The following is a 21,316-nucleotide window of genomic DNA, read 5'->3' as shown; positions in this document are numbered from 1 at the left end:
AACTGCAGTTTTACTTGCAGTCTCTCTACATCCCCCAGTCTTCTCTTTGCAAATTTCTGCCGAGCAAAGCAATTTCTTTTTTTGAGTAGGCTAGGTAGGGGGAAGCTCTCATCACCTTTTAATACCTGAGCCTGCGATTCAAGCAAGAGCATCGGAGTTTACCTGGCCAGCAGAAGAGGGACTAGCACAGTTCTTTCGATAGCAAGCTAGAATCTGGGCACACTGGTTGATCAGTGCATCTCGTACAGTCTTCACTGGACTACTCAAAACTCCACGATATGCTGCACAGAAGAGGAAAGAGATGGACAGCTATCAAGTGATTGCTCATTAAGAGTAAACAAAATCCAACGCTACTTCCACAAGGTAAATCTAAACAACTATCGTTTATGAAGGTCTTTTTTCCCTCTCCTTCAATCCTGTGGGAAAGAGAGAGGACACATTCCTACTGAAGAGCTGAACAAGCTCATTTACTCCGTGTTATTACATATTCTTCAACTCTATTTCCCAGGTACTTTAAAATACACTTCGTCATGCTTAAAAGCATGGAGTACTATAAAAACTCCTTTAATAGCCTGGCCATCCTTCTTTAATGGACTGAAAATTGACCATTCCTTAAATTTTAACAGTGATAACCATACACAGCTCTCAATCTCTGCTGGATTTGTAGGCTTTTACTGCAAACTAGAAAGGGTAAATGGGGTACAAGGCATAAAAGAATGATATTTAACACAGATCTATGAGCTAAGGCCACTGTTTCCTATTCCCAGAGCAAAATCCTGGAACATTTCAAGAACAAACTAAACCGGTCCAAAAGTAAATACAAGGATGAATTCAGACAGCTGTCAGCACACGTCTCTATTAAAAAAGACAAGAATTTGTACGAAGGATAAGCCCACACCATCTATCTGTAACCCTCATCCTAAGCAACAAGACTATCGTGCCGACTTTGTGCTCTTCCTCATAAATGACTGAGCTGTCAGGATTGCCGCCTGGCATTTGATGGAAAGAGAGCAAACAGGTGTCAAGTGGATGACAACAGGCATTTTAACAGCAGTTAAAGGTTGCAACGCTTGTTACTATATTTACCCTTACCGTATTTAGCCAAGTAATTGATGAGCGTGTCTGTCTCACAGTTTCGATAGAGGTCAGCAAGCTGTGTGCAACAGTTTAAGGAGAGGTTGTGAATGCGGAGTCGTCGCTGTCCTGCGCAACTTGTATACAACAGCGCACACTGCAAGAGACAACAATGCCAGGATACAGAAAAATGAGGTCCTGCTGCAGTAAGAAAGGCAGGGTCTGAATATACTTTATTAAAAACTAGGTCTTAGATGCCTAAACGAGTAAGATAATTATGTAAAAGACTGGCATGGTAAGCTAAAAGCATATGCTAAGAATCAGGGTCCATGACAGATAACAAGCAGCAATGTCAGCAGTTTGCATTAAGGGAACTAACTGGTCTTGGAAAACAGAATGCAGTTTCAAGTAGTCTAGGTCACCCTGAGAACAAGCATGCTGAAAGGTTAAGACTATCGTAAGGGGCAGAAAGAAAGAACAAACAGTTCCTTGAAGGAGTGTCTCATAACCCAGTTCTGAGTGATGTCATCCCTGTCTGCAACTCATGCTCCCCAGCTGAGATTCAGTTCCACCTTGGCACAGATTTGTTGACAATTCTGAACTGTCAGCTCACATCTTTCTCCGAGAAAGCCTCCCGCCTCACCTGAAGGAGCGCACCACTGTCTTCGCTCAGTTTGTCATCGTGCTTGAATTCCACCGTGATTGTTTTATCACAGTCCAAACCTGCCATCTCTACATCTGTTGTGTTGCTCATATAGAAGGCTCCAAAAAAGTCAGTTGCTCGAATACCTAAAAAAAAATTTAAAAACCAAGCCGATGTGAACCGCAATTCTCAACAGAAAACCAAGACAGACTGCTTTTGCAGCCCTGAAAATTCTGTTATCAGTGACAAAAAGTTATCACGACAGATTTTAGCAGGGATCTTTCCTCAGTCTTGACAAAAGTCTTAGAATTTCAAAGCTTTTGCAGAGCTTTTTGCATAGCTTAGCCTCAAGATGTTTTAAATCACTGAGAAATCTGTTACCTCCCATATGACATGCTTGAAGTGGTCAATTTAGTAAGACTTATCCTAACACCCACCTGTGCTTGTGCGCACTCTCATTACAGCATCAAATCCCACTTCTTTCTGCACATCTCTTCTCAAGTCATTCAGGAACCTATCCTGGTCTGTCTCCAGCTAGAACACAAGCAATAACTCAAGTTTCACACTCCCATAAATCAGAGCTGCTCCATAAACCATGAAGTAATTTAAAACGAGATACTGTCTCCTGCAGTCTAACTCTAAAAATCGGTCATCATACAGAGCTCAGTGCCCTGCTAATGAAATATTGTGCTAAAAGGTAACAGCATAGCTCTTCTTGTTGTTGTTTTTGTTATTAACAGATATTTTGCGTAAAGAGATAAAGCTAACAAAATCATTTTGGTAGAAGTCTTGAAATTTAAGCAGCAAATTCATTTCCAAAGAAGTATTTGTTCACTATTGTTCACACTATGAAAAAGAACTCTTACCTAAACAGGAATTCTTATTTAGATCCAATACCAGTCTGAGCCAATGAGTCTCTTACCTGGAAATAGGCATACTTATAAATGGAGCCTCCCGTCTGGTAGGTTACTACGCCTAGTGTCGCCACATCCAAATACTGGTTTGGAAACAGGAACAGATCCACACAGCAGCCCTGGGCCACACACTCCTTGGCCAAGTTGTTGTAAAAGCTTGTCTGTGGTTGAAACAAAGTCTAAAAAAGGAAGTCAGAGGCGAGATCAGAAGTTTGTGGTAAGAAAAGGAAAGCGAGATCCAGTTTAAAATCCCAGTCAATATACTTCTATACTTTGGGTTTCCTTTTGCAGAAATTAGGATCATACAAATTCTTCCTGACCCTGCCTGCAACGAACTGTTGCGTATTACAAACGTTACAAAAATTACAAAAGTCTTGCTTTAACTGTTAAGTCCAGCATGTTTACTTTAACCCAGCTACAGTATTTTATCCTGTATAAGTATCTAGGTCTGTCTCTTCTTGTTCTCACACCAGAGCTGGCCTTATGATATTGAAGTCTACACAGCTCTGCCTGAGAGCAGAAGATAGAAGTGCAATGCTAGAAGATACTAGCTGGGATGGTTACATGACGTGCCACCTTTATAGTTTTTTTTTAATGTTGCTTCAGAGTTATTTTAGCTTGTAAAAAGTATAATATAGACCTGTTATGCAAGCATCATGCAAGACCTGTTATGTAAGTATCATGCATGTCAGTATTACCTTCTCCTTGTCTGTGTTGATCAGTTTCTTATCATCCCTGTTCTTTAGCTTCCCTGGGGCCTCCGCGATGGGCAGAGAGGTGTGGAAAATGAAGAGCTTGCCAGCACACTCAGCTGCCTGCAGGAAAGCGAGTGCAATAGCGCAGGTTAGAAACATTTATAAAAACTGTAAAGGAAAACATGATTCAAGAACAAGCAACCTCTTTATTTCTTTATGTCAGGAAGGCGCTCCATCATGTGCACCAGCTCAGTGATCACCCGGTTACTGCAGCAGTGTCCCACTCAGGGAGCACAGCTTACTGGTCAGTTACAGGAAAGCAAGTTTCAGTTTTACTGGACTCGTGCTGGTTCCCTGGCAGGGAGAAAAGGACTGGCTCCGGGGAGGCACAGAGCAGTAAGCAGGACTCAGCTACAAAAGGTTTTGTGCAAACACATTACAGTGCTTTCTTCTCCAATTTGCACCTACTGAGTTTGTGGAAAAGAGTCACAGAAATGTCAGAGAATTTTCTAAGCTGAGCTTCAACGATGATTAATTTTAAATCAATATCCTGTGCCAACATTAGCCAATGTTTCTAGTAGGTTATTTTCTCTGACATGCAGTATGGAAACAATCAGTAATTTATATTATTTCTTTACTGAACAATTGTCAGCAAAATTGAGTTTGAGACTTCTAAGAACTTACATGACAGACAAATAGAGCCATGTGAACAGTTTTGGATGGAATCATACAGGCAATCAATTCAATCAGTATATGCAAGTTGGGTGGAGTCAGATCATGCATGTAATTATCTGGATGAAGTACTGGAGTGGAAGAACTTTTGGAAAGGTTTACGTGGTTAGCACTTTGTTGCGGGCAACTTTAACAGATAGCATGCTCTCCTTTTATTTAAGGTTATACCAGAGCTTCAAGCCCAGGATGAGAAAGACACCGTGTTATAGAACTCCTCAATGAGACGTGACAGACTTCAGCACTTTTGTAGGGTCTATAAACTGTTCAAAGCAAAACCCAACCAGGTAGCTGAGAGTAAGCCACACATTTTGTACTTTGAGCTGAAATTGTTAAGAAAACCAGCTGGGTAAGGAACAGATAAATCCAGAGGTACATGCACTTGGAAGAATGAATCAAGTACTTCCTACACGCAGCACATCTACCACAAGGCAGCTTACAAAAAAAGGTTCAGAATTGTCTTACTAGCATGTGTTAGCAGAATGTGAACTTCAGAGTACTCTGTCTGAAAATAATTTGCCATGACAACACATTTACTAACCTTCAGCGCCTCCAGCCCTGCTTGAATCACAGGTGCAAAAACTGTTTCTGTTTCTCTTGTGTCTGCAAACATTTCTGGAATCTGATCCAGCAAACTAGCAAAGAACAAGAAAAAAAAGAGGAATCCCAGAATCCAATTAACTGGAAAAGCCACACAGTTACAATCGATGACCTGAGACTGTGGTGTCTAAACAGAAGTCCCCAAAGTGCCTGTGACTGAGTAATTTTTACAGGATCTGGCATCTCATCACTATCTGTGACAAAAAAATGATGCTTTGCCAGCCCTCACTGCCTTCTCTCACCCATATCCTCTGTGCTTGCTGTAGAGCCCCAAATGGTGCCTACTGCAACAGCTCTTCTGTATTACTTCTCTTTTAATATATTCCAATATATATTGGTAAGTAAATTCTAGGAAAGACTAGCGACACTTGGCCTGTTTCCCAAGCATCCCATGTGCCAAAGATTAATAGGTTTAAAGCCAGAGTTTTGTATTTCTGCTTGTTAACGCACTACAAAACAGGCTAGAAATTTTCTTTAAAAACATGCAGCACCAGGTCGAGTTCCCAAAATGTAGTTAGCTACACATCATGGTTTAATTACACTTCAAATACCATGTTAAACAGTTTGCCAAGACTTTTATAATTGCTCTTTTTTTCTTCTAGATTTTATCTTCTCTATCCCACTCATTCAATTTTCTTCACAGAAGCAAAAATCAGACACCGTTGTCTCCGTTTAAGGCAACTGCCTAAATAACTGTAAAGACAGTGATTCAGTATTCTCAGGACTTTTCCTTGGCATCATTCTAGTTGTGTTTTCTTTTTTCCCAGAAATGCCCTTCTGCATTAAATCCCCTTGATATGTACCTTCTGCTAAGCCAGACTAGGAGCCAAATATGCCCTTTACCCCATGAATATTCCCATTCTACTTTGCCAGCTTAACCTCAAAGAGTATAGGAAGTTAAAATACATGGAGTGACTTCTAGGTGAGTAACATGACAAATATGCACACAACACTCAAATCTGCCAAAAAAGTAGTTTACTACACACACTGTAAATCAGTTTCTATTACCTGGCAATAACCGTCCTGGATTCATTCACGTTCACCAGAAAACCGTCAAGGAGTGGCACAAACATATCTGCCACATCTGAAACAACCATCATTTGTGGCTGTGCCAGGGAGCTCTTCACGTTATAGAAGTGTAACACTTTGTTGTAGGTGACAAAGCCTACTCGAATGGCTGATTCTTCCATGTTGCCCTCCCTGTAAGAGACATACTTGCCTTCACATCTAAGGAGATAGTGAAATCATTACACAGAACCCAACACAATAAGGGATAAGAGAAAAATGAAAGGAAGAAAAAATTATTTTCACCTAGAAAGGTATCCATAAAGATGTTCTGCTTGGCCTTTTTCTGAAGAAAAGCTTGACAGGATTATCAAGTATTTTTTTATTTTCTAGCTTTTTTAAAAAGGGAAAAAGTGAGAGTTTTCCCCATTTTGACTGGCTACAGCGCTACACATTATACCTACCTGGGCAGGTAATTTAGGAGTGACTTTAATTCTTCACATATTAGCCTCACTAAGCCACTCTTCACAGCATTGTAAGACACATCAATCATGAAAATGAAAGCAGGTGGACTGGGAAACTTGTTGTTCTGTGGAAGAGAAGGAAGAAGTCACATTACATCTCTGTAACATGGGCAGATGAACGCTGGTCAAAGCTCTAACAGCTTTCACGCACTTTTCTACTTATAAGCAGCAGTTGTTTCTTCAGATCATTCTCCCATCCCTGCCCACCTAACAGACATACAAGCACACTGTGCTTGAAACGGGCTGGTATGACATGCCCTAGACTGATTTTGCTATTGCTGAGCGAAGAACAGGCTGGTTATAAATAAATTATAGAATCATTTAGGTTGGAAAAGACCTTTAAGATCGTCAGGTTCAACCATTAACCCAGCACTGCCATGGCCACCGCTAAACCATGTCCCTAAGAAGTGCCACATCTATGTGTCTTTTAAAGACCCCCAGGGATGGTGACTCCACCGCCTCCCAGGGCAGCCTGTTCCAGTGCCTGACCAACCGTTCCGTGAAGAAATTTTCCCTAATGCCCAACCTAAACCTCCCCTGGCACAACTCAAAGCCACTTCCTCTTGTCCTATCGCTTGTTACTTGGGAGAAGAGACCGACACCCATCTCACTACAACCTCCTTTCAGGCAGTTGTAGAGAGCAAGAAGGTGTCCCCTGAGCCTCCTTTTCTTCAGACTAAACAACCCCGGTTCCCTCAGCCCCTTGGAAGAGTCGTGCCCTAGACCATCCACTGACATGACTCAGCCAGACAGGGAAAGTAGACAGGGAAGTTTCCTGCCAGTTCTCAAGACTTCGGAATACAACCAGGCTTGTTATAGGTGATTTCATCAACATAAAGCAAAATATTTTCCTCTCTGAGAACTGCAGACTTTCCTTTCTACTTAAATATCAGGTTTGCTTTGGGAAAGAAAAATCTGTTTCGGGAAAAGTCTTCTGAAGACTATATGTCATACCAGAAGAAGTGCACAGAACAAAAGCAAAACAGAAGAACTTTCAAAAAAGCTGGGAAGACAACACCTTGTTTGAATTAAAAATGCTTCTTACACTGTTAGAAACAAGATAATGTTTTTTTCCGTTAACTCAGAGTAAAGATGAGGCATCAGAAAGTAAGCAGTATAAAGCTGCAACACTTGAGACGTCTATTTTCCCCAGCATTTACTTCGGCAGAGATGTAAGTTGCTTTAATAAACACCTTGCATATTTTTCCTATTCCTTAGAAGTTTATTATTAAAATATTTTAATTTTAATAATATCTGACAATATATTTTATATATATATATATGACAATAATCTCACAATATATTATTTCCACACTATTCTTGTGTTTTTAACCACTATGCCTGTACTTGAAATTTAACTTCAATAGATAAAGACTCTCTCAGGCCAAATTGTACCTCTCCTACCTTCTCCTTCTGTCCCAAGGACTACTGCAAGAGCGTCCCTCCTGCAGAACTGCTAAGGTAACAGCAGCTATAGCTGCTGATACAGCTCCAGAAGACAATGACAGAGGCAGCTATAATAAAAATTATGTCATGTGTGATCAAAATCTGCTCTACTTTGGGAAGTAATCAGACAAGCACATTATTTTGCATAATGAAGTCAGCTGAATTAATGCTGTTAATTATCTCTGCCAGCTAGAAAGCAGCCCCAGACAATTCATGTCATTCTTACTTCTAGGAAAATAGATTTTTCATTTGAAAGCAAAACAAAATACAGTAATAAACACATACTACTGTACCTTGCAATAGTCAACTGTTGCTAGAAACTCGTAAGACCCCAGTGATAACTCAGGTCTGTCATAGAAGTCCACTCGCTTTCCAGTATGATCCAAATGCTGGAAGTAATGAGGTGGCACTGGGAAAGGAAAAATCAAGTTCACTGACACAGCCATGACAACCACAGTGACTAGAGAGCTAGCAGGACAACAGCTGTTCCAACTCCAGGAAAGCTAGCTAGCACTGTGCTAGCATGCAAGTATTACTAAAAATATTAATGCAATTTAAGAGCATCATTAAAGTCAAATAATGCAGACAAACTGCTCCCAGTTTACTCTACGCACCAGGCGGCACACTGTATAGCCGCTATTGTACTTTTCTTGAATGTCCTTTGCATTCCCATTTGACCTTTCATATCAGAAATGTCACTACAACACACTCTTAGGATGCTTCTGAAGTATTTAGTCCAAAGGTAACATGTAACAATCTTTTATAAGTAGCAACAAATTATTTTATTTAGAGTTTGAGGCAAAGTACAGGTACAATGTTCCTGACTCAATTCAGGGTAACTGGAAGATTGAGCTCCTTATTTTGCTATACGAGTCAGCTTTTCCCTTCCCTTCCCATGCTGCACAAGGGTAAAAGTCTTCCAGAGGCTGCCATAATCCTTTTGTCAGAATAGACAGGGCACTTCCTACAGCGTGATGTAAAGCATTAGGAAGGAGGAAGGAACCAGAAGTATAACCACGTGCCCAGTGCCCATTACTTTTGTGCTGGTACCTAGCCCAAGCGGGAGTTAAGCTAAGCTTTTACCCACAAAAGTCAGCTGCAGAAACAAAGAAAGCATTTCCCTTGGCCCCAAGAACTACCACGACAGACTGTCCCCCTGGAGAATTGCTAGTGTGATAAAACTTATTCCAGCTATAGCTGCCTATATAGCTCCAGGGGAGAACAAAAAATGACATTATTTGTAATGATAAAATTCACCACCTTTAAATTATTCTAAACATTCACATTTTCAACAGTTCAAAAGAAAACAAAGTGATATCATAAAGACTATATATCACTTATCACTCTTCTCCTCTCCAAGGACACATCCAGTAGGAGCTAATTACGCCATTGTTTTTGCAGAGAACAAAAATTGTCCTCGAGTATCAGGCACAACTATATTGTACTTTCACAGCATTGCTTTCATCAGCAGTCTGAGCGTCCCTCCCTTTCCTGCCCCTGCTCAGTTGTCACAGGTACAGCCATTCATGCAGCTGCTGAGTGAGCAGGGAATGCACGCAGGCTGGAAATCACCAGACAAAAACGTTTTTTTTAAAAAGTTGGCCATTTCTAACCCCCCATCAGCTTCCCACCTTGGTTTGTACAAACAGTTGTACAGCATAACTGAGGTGATAAGAACAAACAGTCCATTAAAAGCCACCAGTGCTACCAAATGAAACACTCAATACATCACTCTAAAGTTTGTTGCACCTTACATTCCATCGTGACTTCAAAACAGATCTACAGATGTCATGCTATGAGCAGCACAGAGTGACCTCTGCTTAAAAAAAGCATATTTTATATTAATTTAGAAGAGCAGCTAAGGTTAACTGGCATATATACTGAGCATTCCTCTTCAGCTGTAGCATATTTAGCTGCAAACTCACCTCTAAGCAGTGTTTAAACAGGCTTTGTGAGCAAAAAAAAATAATCTTAACTGATGATATTGACTAGATGTACACCTCAGTAAATGAGAAATGACAAATAAATAGAAAAATGTTAGTTTGAAATACCCTAAGAAAACACCATAAATAATAAATTTTTCAAGCCACAATACAAGTACCTCATGTTAAAAATTTGGTACGATAATACTGCAATGGATAAGCACCTACTTAATTCAAACGTAATTTCAGAACTGAGCACTGAACATGTTTTATAATGAATTTTTTTAAGGACTAAACACACATCAAAGCAAGTATACATTATATATGATCACAACATGGTACACATTTACTTGCTTGCATCTTGTTCAAAGATCACTCCAATAGAGACCGATTTCCAGAAGAAACCTTACCCTCAGTGACACAGCTGCAGAAACAACACTGGAACCTCCTTCCACCCTCAATGAATTGCATAAAAGGGCACATGTAAGCCTTGCACCTATTGCATCGGACAGGGCCGGATTCTCCATGGTCTACCAAATAAGGAAGGGTCTGTGGAAGCAGGGGAAAAAAATTAAAAGAAAGATCACATGATGATGAGAAAGCAGCAACCACACGAATTGCAGAGCTTAGAACTATCTCCCCATATATTGCATAGGGTTTAGCTGTGGGAGAGAGTGCAGGGGGTGGGAAAAACCTGAAGAAGAATTTTGTAAATGCTTTTCAACTCAAGCAGCTGAAAACTGCAGGTCTTTGTGGGCCGCAGTCATTAATGGGCCACCTTCCTTACACACAAGTACTCCTGCAGGGTGCTGCACTACCTTACATGGTGCCTGCTTGAGGAGCACGAGCTCTAGCAGGAGTGCCACACTGCACCGCACAGATGTATCCCAAGTGAACATCAAGGACCGAAGCCATGCAAAGAACGGCTGCGATAACTTCAAGGGAGTGAGCACACAATTTACGTTTCACCACAGGTTGGCTGTTTTAAAAGCAACTCTTCGCCTCATATTTTTCCCTTGTAAAAAGCATTTTGACAAAACAGAAGCCAGTCATTGCATGCCATATATTCAACACCACAGCATCCAGGCTATCTTAAGACATTACAGCTGTTAAGATTTATTTTTTAAGTCCACCATGAAATACAATATATCTGTAAGTTCTGCTTGTCTCAACCCCACTGTATAGCAAGTCCTCAAAACTGTTACATAGTGATACTATTTTTGAACTCTTGCTGACAATATATTCTTTCTGCACCAAACCAGGATAAGATACAGACAACTTCTGCAGCTTCTCAACCTTGGAATAAGCAGGAAGCACTTTAAAATTATTAAGACAGAACTTGTACAAACTACAAGCTGCATTCATAGTTCATAGCACCCTTCACAACTAAGAACCTAGCTCAAAAGAAAGTTTTAACTACTTTTAAGCTTTCTGACACTAAAGATGTCCAGTCAACTCTCTCAGTCACCCTAAACCTCTGATCATGTTTAAGAGACAACATATTCATTGAGCAGGAGCTGAGCAAATGCTTTCATCACTTTCCCCCCCTTGTGCCACAGATGTATCACATCTCTCATTCAGCTCCACTAATCATTTATTGGCAATGCCATGGTTCTGCAGCCATGTTTCTCAGCTCCTATCACCCAGACTGACCTCCTCAGAGGAAACAAAAATTTCAAGTTTTCTGATTGCCAGGTAATGTTGGTATTGTACTTCCACACAATACGTTTTATTCCACAGCCTCTCCCCCAATAACATGCACGCAAACAACAAGGGTGTTGTAAACATGCAGTGCTACGCACAACTTGTCACTGACCACTTACTCCCAAACGGCACAGCAACACTTCTGAAGCCTCAGAGCTTTGCTTTCTGAACCGTACATTATCACAGGGCAAAGGTATGCACCTGGCAACCAGGTGCTGAATTTTTTTTTATACATTCTGAATTTATCTGAATGCTGTATTTTCATGAGACACTTATCCTCTCATTACTGATATGTTAAGCTTTAGATCTATTTACAGTCTTATTGCAGCAAACAGCTGAGCCTTCATCTGTTGGATGGGCCCCTCCACAGGGAGTTTGCCCTTGCTGTAAAGAACTTCCCAATGCTAGAACTCACACATCTCCAGGGCAGTTATCCGACCATAGCCACGTTTTTTCTGGATGTCACCAGTGGTTGTTCAAAGCATCAACACACCAGGAGACCTAACAACTAGTTGTCTGTAAAGCTTCTCTAAAAATGTGCACCTCCACAAGCCTCCAGGTTTCTCAAGTAAGACCACATCCTCCTGCGGTGCTCCTTTTAAACTCCAGCCACAATACCGAAGCACAGGAATTAACTTCACAACTTGGTTTTATCACAAAACACTCTTCAAAACCCAAACCATAGTTTAGGAACACTAATGAAATGCATCAGGAAGAACATGCCCTTAAAAGCCCAGAGGCTATTCCTTTCCTCATCAGATGCTGAAATTAATTTTAACAGGGCACATAATACTGCAAACGTATTCAAATTTAACAAGCGTATTTATCTTTATGTCCCTGCTCCAAGCAGGCTAACACCACACAGTAGCCACAGTATTCAGAATATTCTATAAAATTTCTAACTCTACAATGTTCTTGAAGCTTTCATGTTCTCAACAGCCAGACAGAGTGGATAAAAGGCTAGCTAGCCACGCATTACACCTAGAAGCAAGCAAGTGCTGTACAGAGCAAGGGCAGAAACAAAAGTGCAGCTCAGCAGTGCCCAGTCCTTAAGTCTCGCACTGTCATCCCACACAGCGCTGGGCATGTACGTGAGCATTAGACAGCTTAACCAGTACTGCTTGATACAGTCTCCTCCGATTCCACAACCTGACACCCTAGAAAACACTTAACATCAGTTATTAGTAACAATTTAAATACTTTAGGCCAAGCAAGAAATCGAGCTCAACTGAAGCATACACACTTGTGACCATCCTAGTATTTTGGTCATTTGGTCACAGTGCCTGACAGTTACTGCAAAAAAGCTGAAATTATGTTAATTTCATAATAAATGTTAAGTAACTGTTAAATGTTTTGAACACAAGATTCTTCTCCCTTACATATCTCTACCACGTGCTTGTGGGAGAATCACTGTTTACCTAATCTTCATTACCTAAACATTCCTTCTCACTGTATCTGTTAACCGCTGACATCTAACAGCATTCTTCTGACAAGTTCTGCGTGCACACAGTGCGTATGTAACTCTGCGTATGGTTCTCACCTCCTCTGGGGGTAGAGTAGCCAGTGGTTTTATGACAGCAGCTAGGGGAACTTGGGACTGTTTGGCCATATCTGAGGTGCAGGGAATATTATAAGATGTGCATCTTATGTAGCGAGGGCTTGCGTTACCTGTGAAACAAATTTAAAAATCACCACAAATTTCAGTACAAGTTCATATTCAAGAACAGAAACAAATATACCTTTGTCTACGTTGTGAAGCCACAGAGACTAAGAGCTTATCTAAAGCCATCAATTAATTTCAATCTATGCAAACCCTGAATTCCAAACAAAATGCCTCTTTATGATCAATTATATATAATAAAAGCCCTTAAAACAAATTAACTTGACTTCACATCAACTTAAACCTCTAAAATGCCATTCCCATTTCACTCTTTTGGCAGACTAAAACATACTACAGGCAGAAAACTCAAACATTTCTACTGTTTGACTTTGTAATTTTGGCTGTAGAATCAGATCACAAAGTTTTAACAGAGTTTTAAATCTCAAAAAACGCATGGGAAATTAGGAGATGAAATATCCTTTCTCTGTGAAGCCCATGGACCAACTGACACCCCAGTTGGTAAAAAAAAGTTCCCAGTCCAGTGCAAATGATCCTGCTAGTAAATTTCAGCTCTTCACTGTTGATATTGCCTCTACAGAAGAGGCTTCATTTGTTGCTTTCTGATATCCCTGCTATTGCTAGTCCCAGGTACCTGCCCTGGAAAACATTTTTTACTTGCAAATTGTTTACTAGCTACCAAGCAATCAGGGGAATCTAAATTGAGATCAAATCAACACAGGACTTGAAACTAAGCTCCTATTGGTAAAACATACATCACCCGCCACCAAAACAATTCTTCAAACTTCTCCTTTCAAGACACGGACATTTATGTCACCTGACTCTTTGGGGTTTGCATTTTGTGTGTTTAGGAAAAGAGAAATATTTTACCTTGATCTTTGACCAAGAAATTTGTAGTAACAAGAGGTGGAACCTGCCCTCTCACTCCAGTGACAAATGGTTCTGACCCACGGTTACTTCTGTCATCTTCAATCACTTGAATCTGTGATGGAAGACATCAGATTAATATTTGGAGGTTTGGTTTCCAAGTACTGTAAAATCCAAAACTTATCTGTAAGGCAGTGAAAGGGGGACCTGAGGCAAACATTACTATCTCTAAAAATAAAAAGTCTAAAGCAAATAAGTTTTGTCAAGCAGTCACCTCTCAGTTTCATTTTGAATAGTACTTAATGGTTAACAATAAATTACAAGATGCAAATAGTATTTTTCCCCCAAGTATTTTGAATAGTAGCATATTTTGTGTTTTAAGGCCTGATCTGAACTTATAAAAGCCAAACACACACCAAGAAAGGAATTTTTGGTAGTATTCCCCTGTACACTGGTCCTAGCCACATTTAAATTAGAAACTTCTGTAAGCCTCAGGCTGAAGTTCTATGGATAACCCAGCTTTTCCCTTCTGTTGTGTTCCCGCTGTTTTCATAGTATGTATTTATCTCTAACCACTAACTGACATAAGGACAGAAGCTTGCTGGGTCAAGTGGAAGTCTTCATTACTCCGTGGTGCTCAAGAGTTTGTGATTTGAATTGTGGGGATGGGGGAGGTAAAGTTTCAATAGACTTGTCAATGAATCAAACTTAAAACTTCAAAGCCAGTAAAAATCTTAAATTTCTTAGTATTTCAATTTCTTCATTAATGCAAATATGCTAAGATGATGCAAATGCATGCAACAGTCTCACTTGACTAAAATATCCACTGACCTTTGCACAGGAACAGAAAATTATAGTTATACATAGTTTTAACTGTATTTCCATACTGGTGCCTGAATGAAAGCACTAAAGCTAGCAGTCATTCTTCTGATCTTATTTTGCCACCAAACACACATGCCTCTGCTTAGAATAAATTGTGAAATGCAGAAGTTTGCATGGCAAAAATTCCACCCTCTCACTATATTCCAAGTTGCCAGCAGAAAGCCTCCCATAACATCAGACAGCGACTACTCTAGGATAAATTTAGCCCCATTTCAAAAGTCTACACACTGGCTGACATCGGTGATCTTGCTGCTGGTATCCGTTACATGACTAACTTCGACTAAACAAGGAGGAAGTGATACAAGGGTAAAAAAGTGAAATGTGATTTTTTATTTCCAATCCAAAAGGTAGCTGCTTTTTTCTTTCTTTGGGTAAGATTCTCTAAACAAACATAAAATTTTCAAATCCAAAATTTAATGGTTATGTATGAGCACAGATAATGACAGAATGTTTACAGCTCCCCATGCCTCATATTCATCTACTAGAATATTTATATTAGGAATTAACATCAAAACAAAACAGTTCATCTGCAATTTTAGAACTTCAAAGCATTAGCCCAGTACTAGTATATTAACAAGAACAGTAATCAAATACTGCTCAAAACTGGTAGAAAACATGACTAAAGGCTCATGCTGTGCGTATGTTAACTAGAGACACACATATGGACAATTACACTGATGGCTTACACTGAAAATGCCAGTTGGAATCTGATGAAGGAGATATTCTAAAGATCAGACAAAGCAAAGGGGAGACATTCTTCATGATCTGTTTCTGAAACGGTGCTTTTCTATTGCCTCACCATTCATCACAGAAGAGAAGATTTTAACAACCTCTTGTGGTGCAATGTTACTCATTTTGATAAGGCAAGCAGAAGACAGCAAGGAAAGGATGAAGGATTAACGATGGAGGGTTAGTGAGGTGAAGTTCAGGTTTCAGGCATGCACAGATGGTCACCAACACACAGACTACAACTGACATAGATATATACAGCACTTACGGGACTAGGAATTGCATCTGGGTCTATTCTGTGCCTGGGTTTCTGCTGGGGTGGCAGCTCATTAAGTTGCTTTTTTAAAAAAATAAAGAGTGCCACAAAAAAAAAAAGAGAGAGAAGAGAATAATAAAACAAAAAGTAACAGCGTTACTTCTCTCTACTCAAACCTGCAGCACTGGAATTAGATACATTCAGACACTGCTTCATGCAACAAGAACCATGAGCTTCTGCAGCGTACCTTGCTCCCAAAACCAGCCTTTCCAGGATATGGGGCCTGGGCTCTGAACACATTGCTAAATAGAGGAGTGGCTCACGTGCTCATTTTGGTTAGAAATTGGGGATTTATGCTTTAAGAACATGCTAAAATTAAGGCACTGAACACAAGCCATTTGAGATCTCATTTAGTGGAAGAGAAGAAAAGCAGACAAGCAATTAGACTTCTTATATTCCAAAAAAAAATAAATATGGTCATAAACTTTACATAAACCTGGAGTCTTAACAGATAATCTTTTCTGAATAGCCGTAACTTCTGAACAGCACCAGTCCAGATCTAAGATGTAACTCAAGAGTAAATTATTTATATAGTTCTGAAGTAAACTCTAAGCACTGCCCTACAAAGTTTTCCTGTTATCAAATGATTGTGGCCTTCTGAGACAGTAACAGAACCGCATCAGCAGCAGTGGAAGGAACAGCACAGTAGAGCAGTAGCAATCATACTGCCAGGCTTAGTATTACTCAACATTGCTAACCATTACACATCACTGTGTATCCTTTCTCAGAACCTCGGCTCAAAGATAATCCCAATTTGAGAAGTTGTCCATATTTGACTGAAGTAGTGTCATGGCTTAATGACCAAAAAGCCCCACTAACCAGCTTCTTGACGGAATATAGGAAAAGGGAAAGGAAAAGCACTACGATCAACTCCTATTCACCATATGTTAAACACAAATCATACAGTTCATAGACTGTCACCTCAAAACCTGAAATCGGTTCACCTTGGAAAGTCATTAAGTAAGAATTCAGAAATGCAGAAACAAGCTTAATCAAAGCCCTCAAGGATTCTCAAAACGTAACATAGTACAGAAAAAGACTCAAGGAATTAGAGCATTGATTTGCATATGTAGTGCATTTTTTCAGTCACCAAGAAAAATATTGCTTCTGGGCTTACTCATAACAAAAGACTGAAGCCAGATATACAAGAGAAAAGTCAAACAGGAAAACAGACTGATGTTCTTTGGAACAAGAAACCTATTTTCAGCTTTGGTCATTGTCAGTTCTGTTTTATGTCAAGACACTATGGAAGAGTTCACACTGGTAAGAACAGAGCAAGCTTACAGGGCTAGGAATGGAATCTGGATCCAAGCGTTTTGGCGGAGGTGGTGGTCCGGGCGGACTTCCATAATTTGGTGTTCCTGGATAGGCTCCTCCATAGTTTGGCTGGGGACCCCTCACCTGCCCAAAGGAACCTTACAAGAAAGGGACAGCAAAATCAAACCATGGCTAACACTAGCCATCTCCTTGTTAGGCACTGCCCACTTTTCCTGTCATTGTCAAAACCCAAGAAAAACAAAGTCAGTTGCTTCTCAGTTAATTAGGATGAAACATTTATCACAGTGGTTCAGCTTAGACCTGTGTGTCTCTATCAATGATCCAGTAAACTGATAGATACAGTCCTCCTTAAAACCAGACTTAAGGAAACACAGGTGTTTGCACTAACATAACTGGTTTTAGAAGAGTATGATTACAACATGCATTAAGACCATGCACTATGAACATTTAAGTTAAATTGCAGAACTGCCTAATAGAAAGTGCACACAGAACAGCCAAATAAATTAGTGGATGACCCATAATTCCTCAAACTCAAGATGTGCAAAGAGTTCTCTAGGGCAGTTTTGGCTTGTCTGAAATTATAGTAATAGGTTAATGAGTGATTTTCTCTTTTGTTTTTAACTACCTGATGTTATTTCACATTACTTTAGACAATTTGAGTCAGTTATGGAATACCAACATAACTTACTCCATTAGTGTTTTTACGGTGCACAGCAATCTGGACAGATATTTTTAAGTCATGTATCTGGCCAGTTGTACAAAGCTGCATGGGGGACAGGATTCTCAGTCCCCACACTTGCACATGATTACTTTATTCTAGCTATCTGTAAATGTTATTGACTAAATATCAGCTAAAATTGTTATCAATTCATAAAGTTTAATTGATATTACTTCTAAGCACACACACAAAATGTGAAAGGTTCTACAAGGAGAAAAATACACAGTTTTGTCAAAGGACAAAAAGTAGCAACTGCTTTCAAACGTTTAACAACTCTTCTCAAGCACATTGTATATGGCCACAAATTGAAAAAAAAAAAAAAATGATAACAAGGCTTTTCAGGATTTCAAATCCCTACTTTTGAACAGATGAGGCTGCAGACATCAAATTAAAGTTCATAATGAAATTTTTATCACAAATTTTTGTAGCATTAAGGCACTAATTACTAACAACTTTTTGGCCAAGCAAGGTAGGATTCCTTTAGTTACATTAATCTGATTAAAACCTGTACAACAAATATCTTAGAACGACACATCGTATTGTTTATCTTTGATTTGCGCTTCAGACACAAGCACAGGGAAACAAGAGGGAAGCTCTGCAGTGCAGCCACGAGCCCCACCAGTAGCAAATCTGAAATCCGGTTCTCAATATGCAGCACACAGAGAACACGCGTAACTTACAATTCCTACACTAGGAATACTCACCATTCTGCTGCATTTGGTATCCTGGCTGAGGAGGATGAGTGGGAGGAGGTGGTCCATGGAGACCACTCATGGGAGGCCCAGGGTGTGGCCCTGACATAGTTGATGGAGGTGGCGGTGAGGACACATGATTAGGCTGGGGCATCGGTGGTCCAGCAACTGTCTGCCCAGGCAGTGGTGGGCCTGGCATGGTAGGTGGCCTTGGGGCACCTGTGGTGGGAGGGTAAGAGGAAGGTCCAACCCCTGTAGAAGAGGGAGGTGGGGCAAAGCCAGGGACTTGAGTAGGCAGGCGCTGAGTTGATACTGGTTGACCAGGAAACGGAGGCTGTGCCAAAGGAAGACCCTGAGACACACTGGTAGGAGGAGGTCCTTGGCTCGCAGTGTAAGGTGTGTAGAGACCAGATCCTGTTGCACTAAAGCTTCCTGAGACTGGGGCAACCGATGTTGGGGGACCTGATAAGAAGACGACAGAACATTATTTTCTTCTATCCTCAAGACAAACAAGATGCAGGCAAAACCTATTTGACTAGATCATCTAAATAGGTCTACCACTCATCTTCAGATGGACTTGCCAGTGCTAGTAGAGACAAACCTTAAGTGAACACCCTCCTAAACTGATCAGAGTGCTGAAACTCCTCCAAGGGATCTGAAACTTGATAGTTCTTTCATTGTCCTCTGTCTCAAAGTCTGAGCTTCTTACTTTACAAAATAAGAATACAGGATTCAGGGCCAGAAAAAAAGGGGCAAAGCCAGGAGTATGCAAAACAAGAACCACCAAAAGTCTGCCTACAGATTTCTTGAGCTGAAATAAGTTTGTACCTTAAAGTCCACACTAACTTGGAGCCTGTAGTTCAAGAATAGTTCTGAGCTTTGGAACTAGTATCTTATGTATTTACCGCTGTCCTATTTCTAAGGATTATTTTAGACAAACACATTGCCAAAAGGCTGAAGAAATCTGCATCCCTTACTCCTGATTTTCCTATGAAGACTGTGTTAGAGTACGAGATGCTTATCAAAGTACTTTACCAAAACAATTTGAAAAAAAAAAAAAAATAATCAGTGTAGGCAGACCAGCTTACACATACTGAAGACAGATCTCTAGTCTAAAAGAGTCCTGTAATCTACAGCAGTGGGACCACAGATCTAATACAATAGAACAAAATATCTAAATTCAGATTATACTGTTTAATTAAGTTTCTTCTCAACTTCCAGCAAAACTCCGCAGAGAATCATACAGAGCAGTTTCAGCCCTTTGTGATTTACTGAGCCCTCTCTCCTTATTTTTGACTGGGCTGCTGCATAATGGTGGTGAAGCAGGTAGACTCTCTTAACAGCTTACTTGGGGACAGACTGTTACTGTGTTTCACCTAGTTGAGGCGAAATACTGTTACTCTCTTTTGTTACTCATGCCTTGCAGTACTTCCTGCATTGTCTCCTACAATAGCCTCAGTTCTGTTTTCCCCAAGGATGACCTTATTAGTCAAGGAAAGTACCATTTGCTATGGCAGATGTCAACACTCAGAATTCCCATCACCGAATGGTAATGAATTATTGACGAGCAAATCTTTTATGAAATTACTAGCATAAATGAAAAGCACCTCACCATAGCCCAGTCCAGCTGGGGGAGGAGCAGAGGCTGCAGGACTGCCAATTGTCATCCCTGCCATGTGATTGCTGAGCTGCTGTACACTGGCTGGGGGGGGACCATATTGCTGGAGCGTAGATGTCTGGCTGACAGGCGTGGGTGCTGAGCCTGGCAGAAACGGCTGAGAAGCAGGTGTCCTGAAAAGGAAGATGAGAAATTTCACTGGATTCCCCATTATACAAGCAGTTACAATTCTCTGTGCTTTTAAAATTGTTCTATCACATAAACACTAGCTAGGTCTCAATTATTTACATGAAGCATTGTAGCTCAATTTCAGAAAAATAATTACATAACCTGCGTGGATTTGAATCCCTTTCATCAAAAAACCCAAAACTATTAGTTTTTAAAATAGAAACTCAACGTTTGTAACATTTTTTTTGTTAATTCAACTTTAGTTATCGCAACAAACAGAGATACTACAACAGAACCTTCGGGGCGAGCAACAGCAAGGCCTGCGCAGCTTTGTAAAAATGCTGTGGTGCTCAAAGGATTTGGACTCTCCAGCTGACAAGTGCTGAGCTTAACCAGAAGGCAGCAAAACCCACCCATTCCCATAACCAGTAACGGGAATGAAGCAGAAAGGACTGTTGCCACTTCCCACCACAGAGGTAAAAGCAATATCTTTCAGGAGAAGATGCCCAAGAGCTTTTGATGAAGATAATTCAGGGATCCATAATGAAGAGAAAAGGACCCAGTCCCAACACTAAGGAATTACTCAGTAATGACAGACAGCAACATGCTCCAGACAGAGATCAATTCACATTGCCAAGGAATCAAATACTATGGCTGTGTGGATGCAATTGGTTTAAAACAAGACAGATTATGGGTATCAGAAAATTCCTTATGAGGAACGACTACCACAACAAAGTCTTCGGAGAACTGAAGACTGACTTCAGATCAGTTGCTGGCATCTGCTTATATCCTTCCAGAAGTTTTTAATTTCCAGATACTCTTAATTGTCTAACAAATACCCCTATGGCAAAATGTCGTCCCAAAATAATAAGGAAGCAATAAAGAAAGTCAATGTCCACCACAGGAAGAACAAAGTATTTAGTTTGCTTAAGATCCTAAAAGGTCTAGACCTAGCACAGGTCTGCCAAGGGAAGCCTTTGTTATTAATTGCTCTTCTTCTGTGTACCTCTGCATTGGGGCTGCTGAGGCTGGAATCCCATTCTGCACATCTCCATGTCCAAACGGACTGTATGCCACGTGGCCAGAAGTAAGAGATGCTCCAGAGGCTGGAGGGGGAGCTCCAGATGTTGGAGGGGCTCTTAATGAACCTACAGATGTAAAAGAAAAAAATATC

The 21,316-nt window shown here is 40.4% G+C and overlaps 1 protein-coding gene across 7 annotated transcripts in view; it reads right to left on the bottom strand.

Moving 5' to 3' along the window:
* The window catches only part of SEC24C (SEC24 homolog C, COPII coat complex component), a 37,684-nt gene that overhangs the window by 2,743 nt on the left and 13,625 nt on the right, over positions 1 to 21,316 (bottom strand). For 5 of the 7 annotated variants that reach the window (XM_040606714.1, XM_040606716.1, XM_040606720.1 and 2 more), the window contains 18 exons: positions 21,149 to 21,290; positions 19,969 to 20,147; positions 18,369 to 18,818; positions 16,953 to 17,083; positions 15,621 to 15,689; positions 13,745 to 13,856; positions 12,797 to 12,924; positions 9,963 to 10,101; positions 7,924 to 8,039; positions 6,125 to 6,249; positions 5,664 to 5,855; positions 4,597 to 4,690; positions 3,330 to 3,446; positions 2,640 to 2,810; positions 2,155 to 2,251; positions 1,718 to 1,863; positions 1,093 to 1,231; positions 163 to 281 (listed from right to left, as the gene is read on the bottom strand). In XM_040606714.1, coding sequence (XP_040462648.1) covers positions 163 to 281; positions 1,093 to 1,231; positions 1,718 to 1,863; positions 2,155 to 2,251; positions 2,640 to 2,810; positions 3,330 to 3,446; positions 4,597 to 4,690; positions 5,664 to 5,855; positions 6,125 to 6,249; positions 7,924 to 8,039; positions 9,963 to 10,101; positions 12,797 to 12,924; positions 13,745 to 13,856; positions 15,621 to 15,689; positions 16,953 to 17,083; positions 18,369 to 18,818; positions 19,969 to 20,147; positions 21,149 to 21,290 — 2,666 coding nt within the window. The remainder of the gene's footprint in view (positions 1 to 162; positions 282 to 1,092; positions 1,232 to 1,717; positions 1,864 to 2,154; positions 2,252 to 2,639; positions 2,811 to 3,329; positions 3,447 to 4,596; positions 4,691 to 5,663; positions 5,856 to 6,124; positions 6,250 to 7,923; positions 8,040 to 9,962; positions 10,102 to 12,796; positions 12,925 to 13,744; positions 13,857 to 15,620; positions 15,690 to 16,952; positions 17,084 to 18,368; positions 18,819 to 19,968; positions 20,148 to 21,148; positions 21,291 to 21,316) is intronic. The other 2 variants (XM_040606717.1, XM_040606718.1) reach the window with 1 other exon arrangement.

This window comes from Falco naumanni, chromosome 9 (assembly GCF_017639655.2).
Source record: "Falco naumanni isolate bFalNau1 chromosome 9, bFalNau1.pat, whole genome shotgun sequence".
Taxonomy (NCBI): domain Eukaryota; kingdom Metazoa; phylum Chordata; class Aves; order Falconiformes; family Falconidae; genus Falco; species Falco naumanni.
The sequence above is the reverse complement of the archived record's forward strand: the minus strand, read 5'-3'. Positions and strand labels throughout refer to the sequence as shown.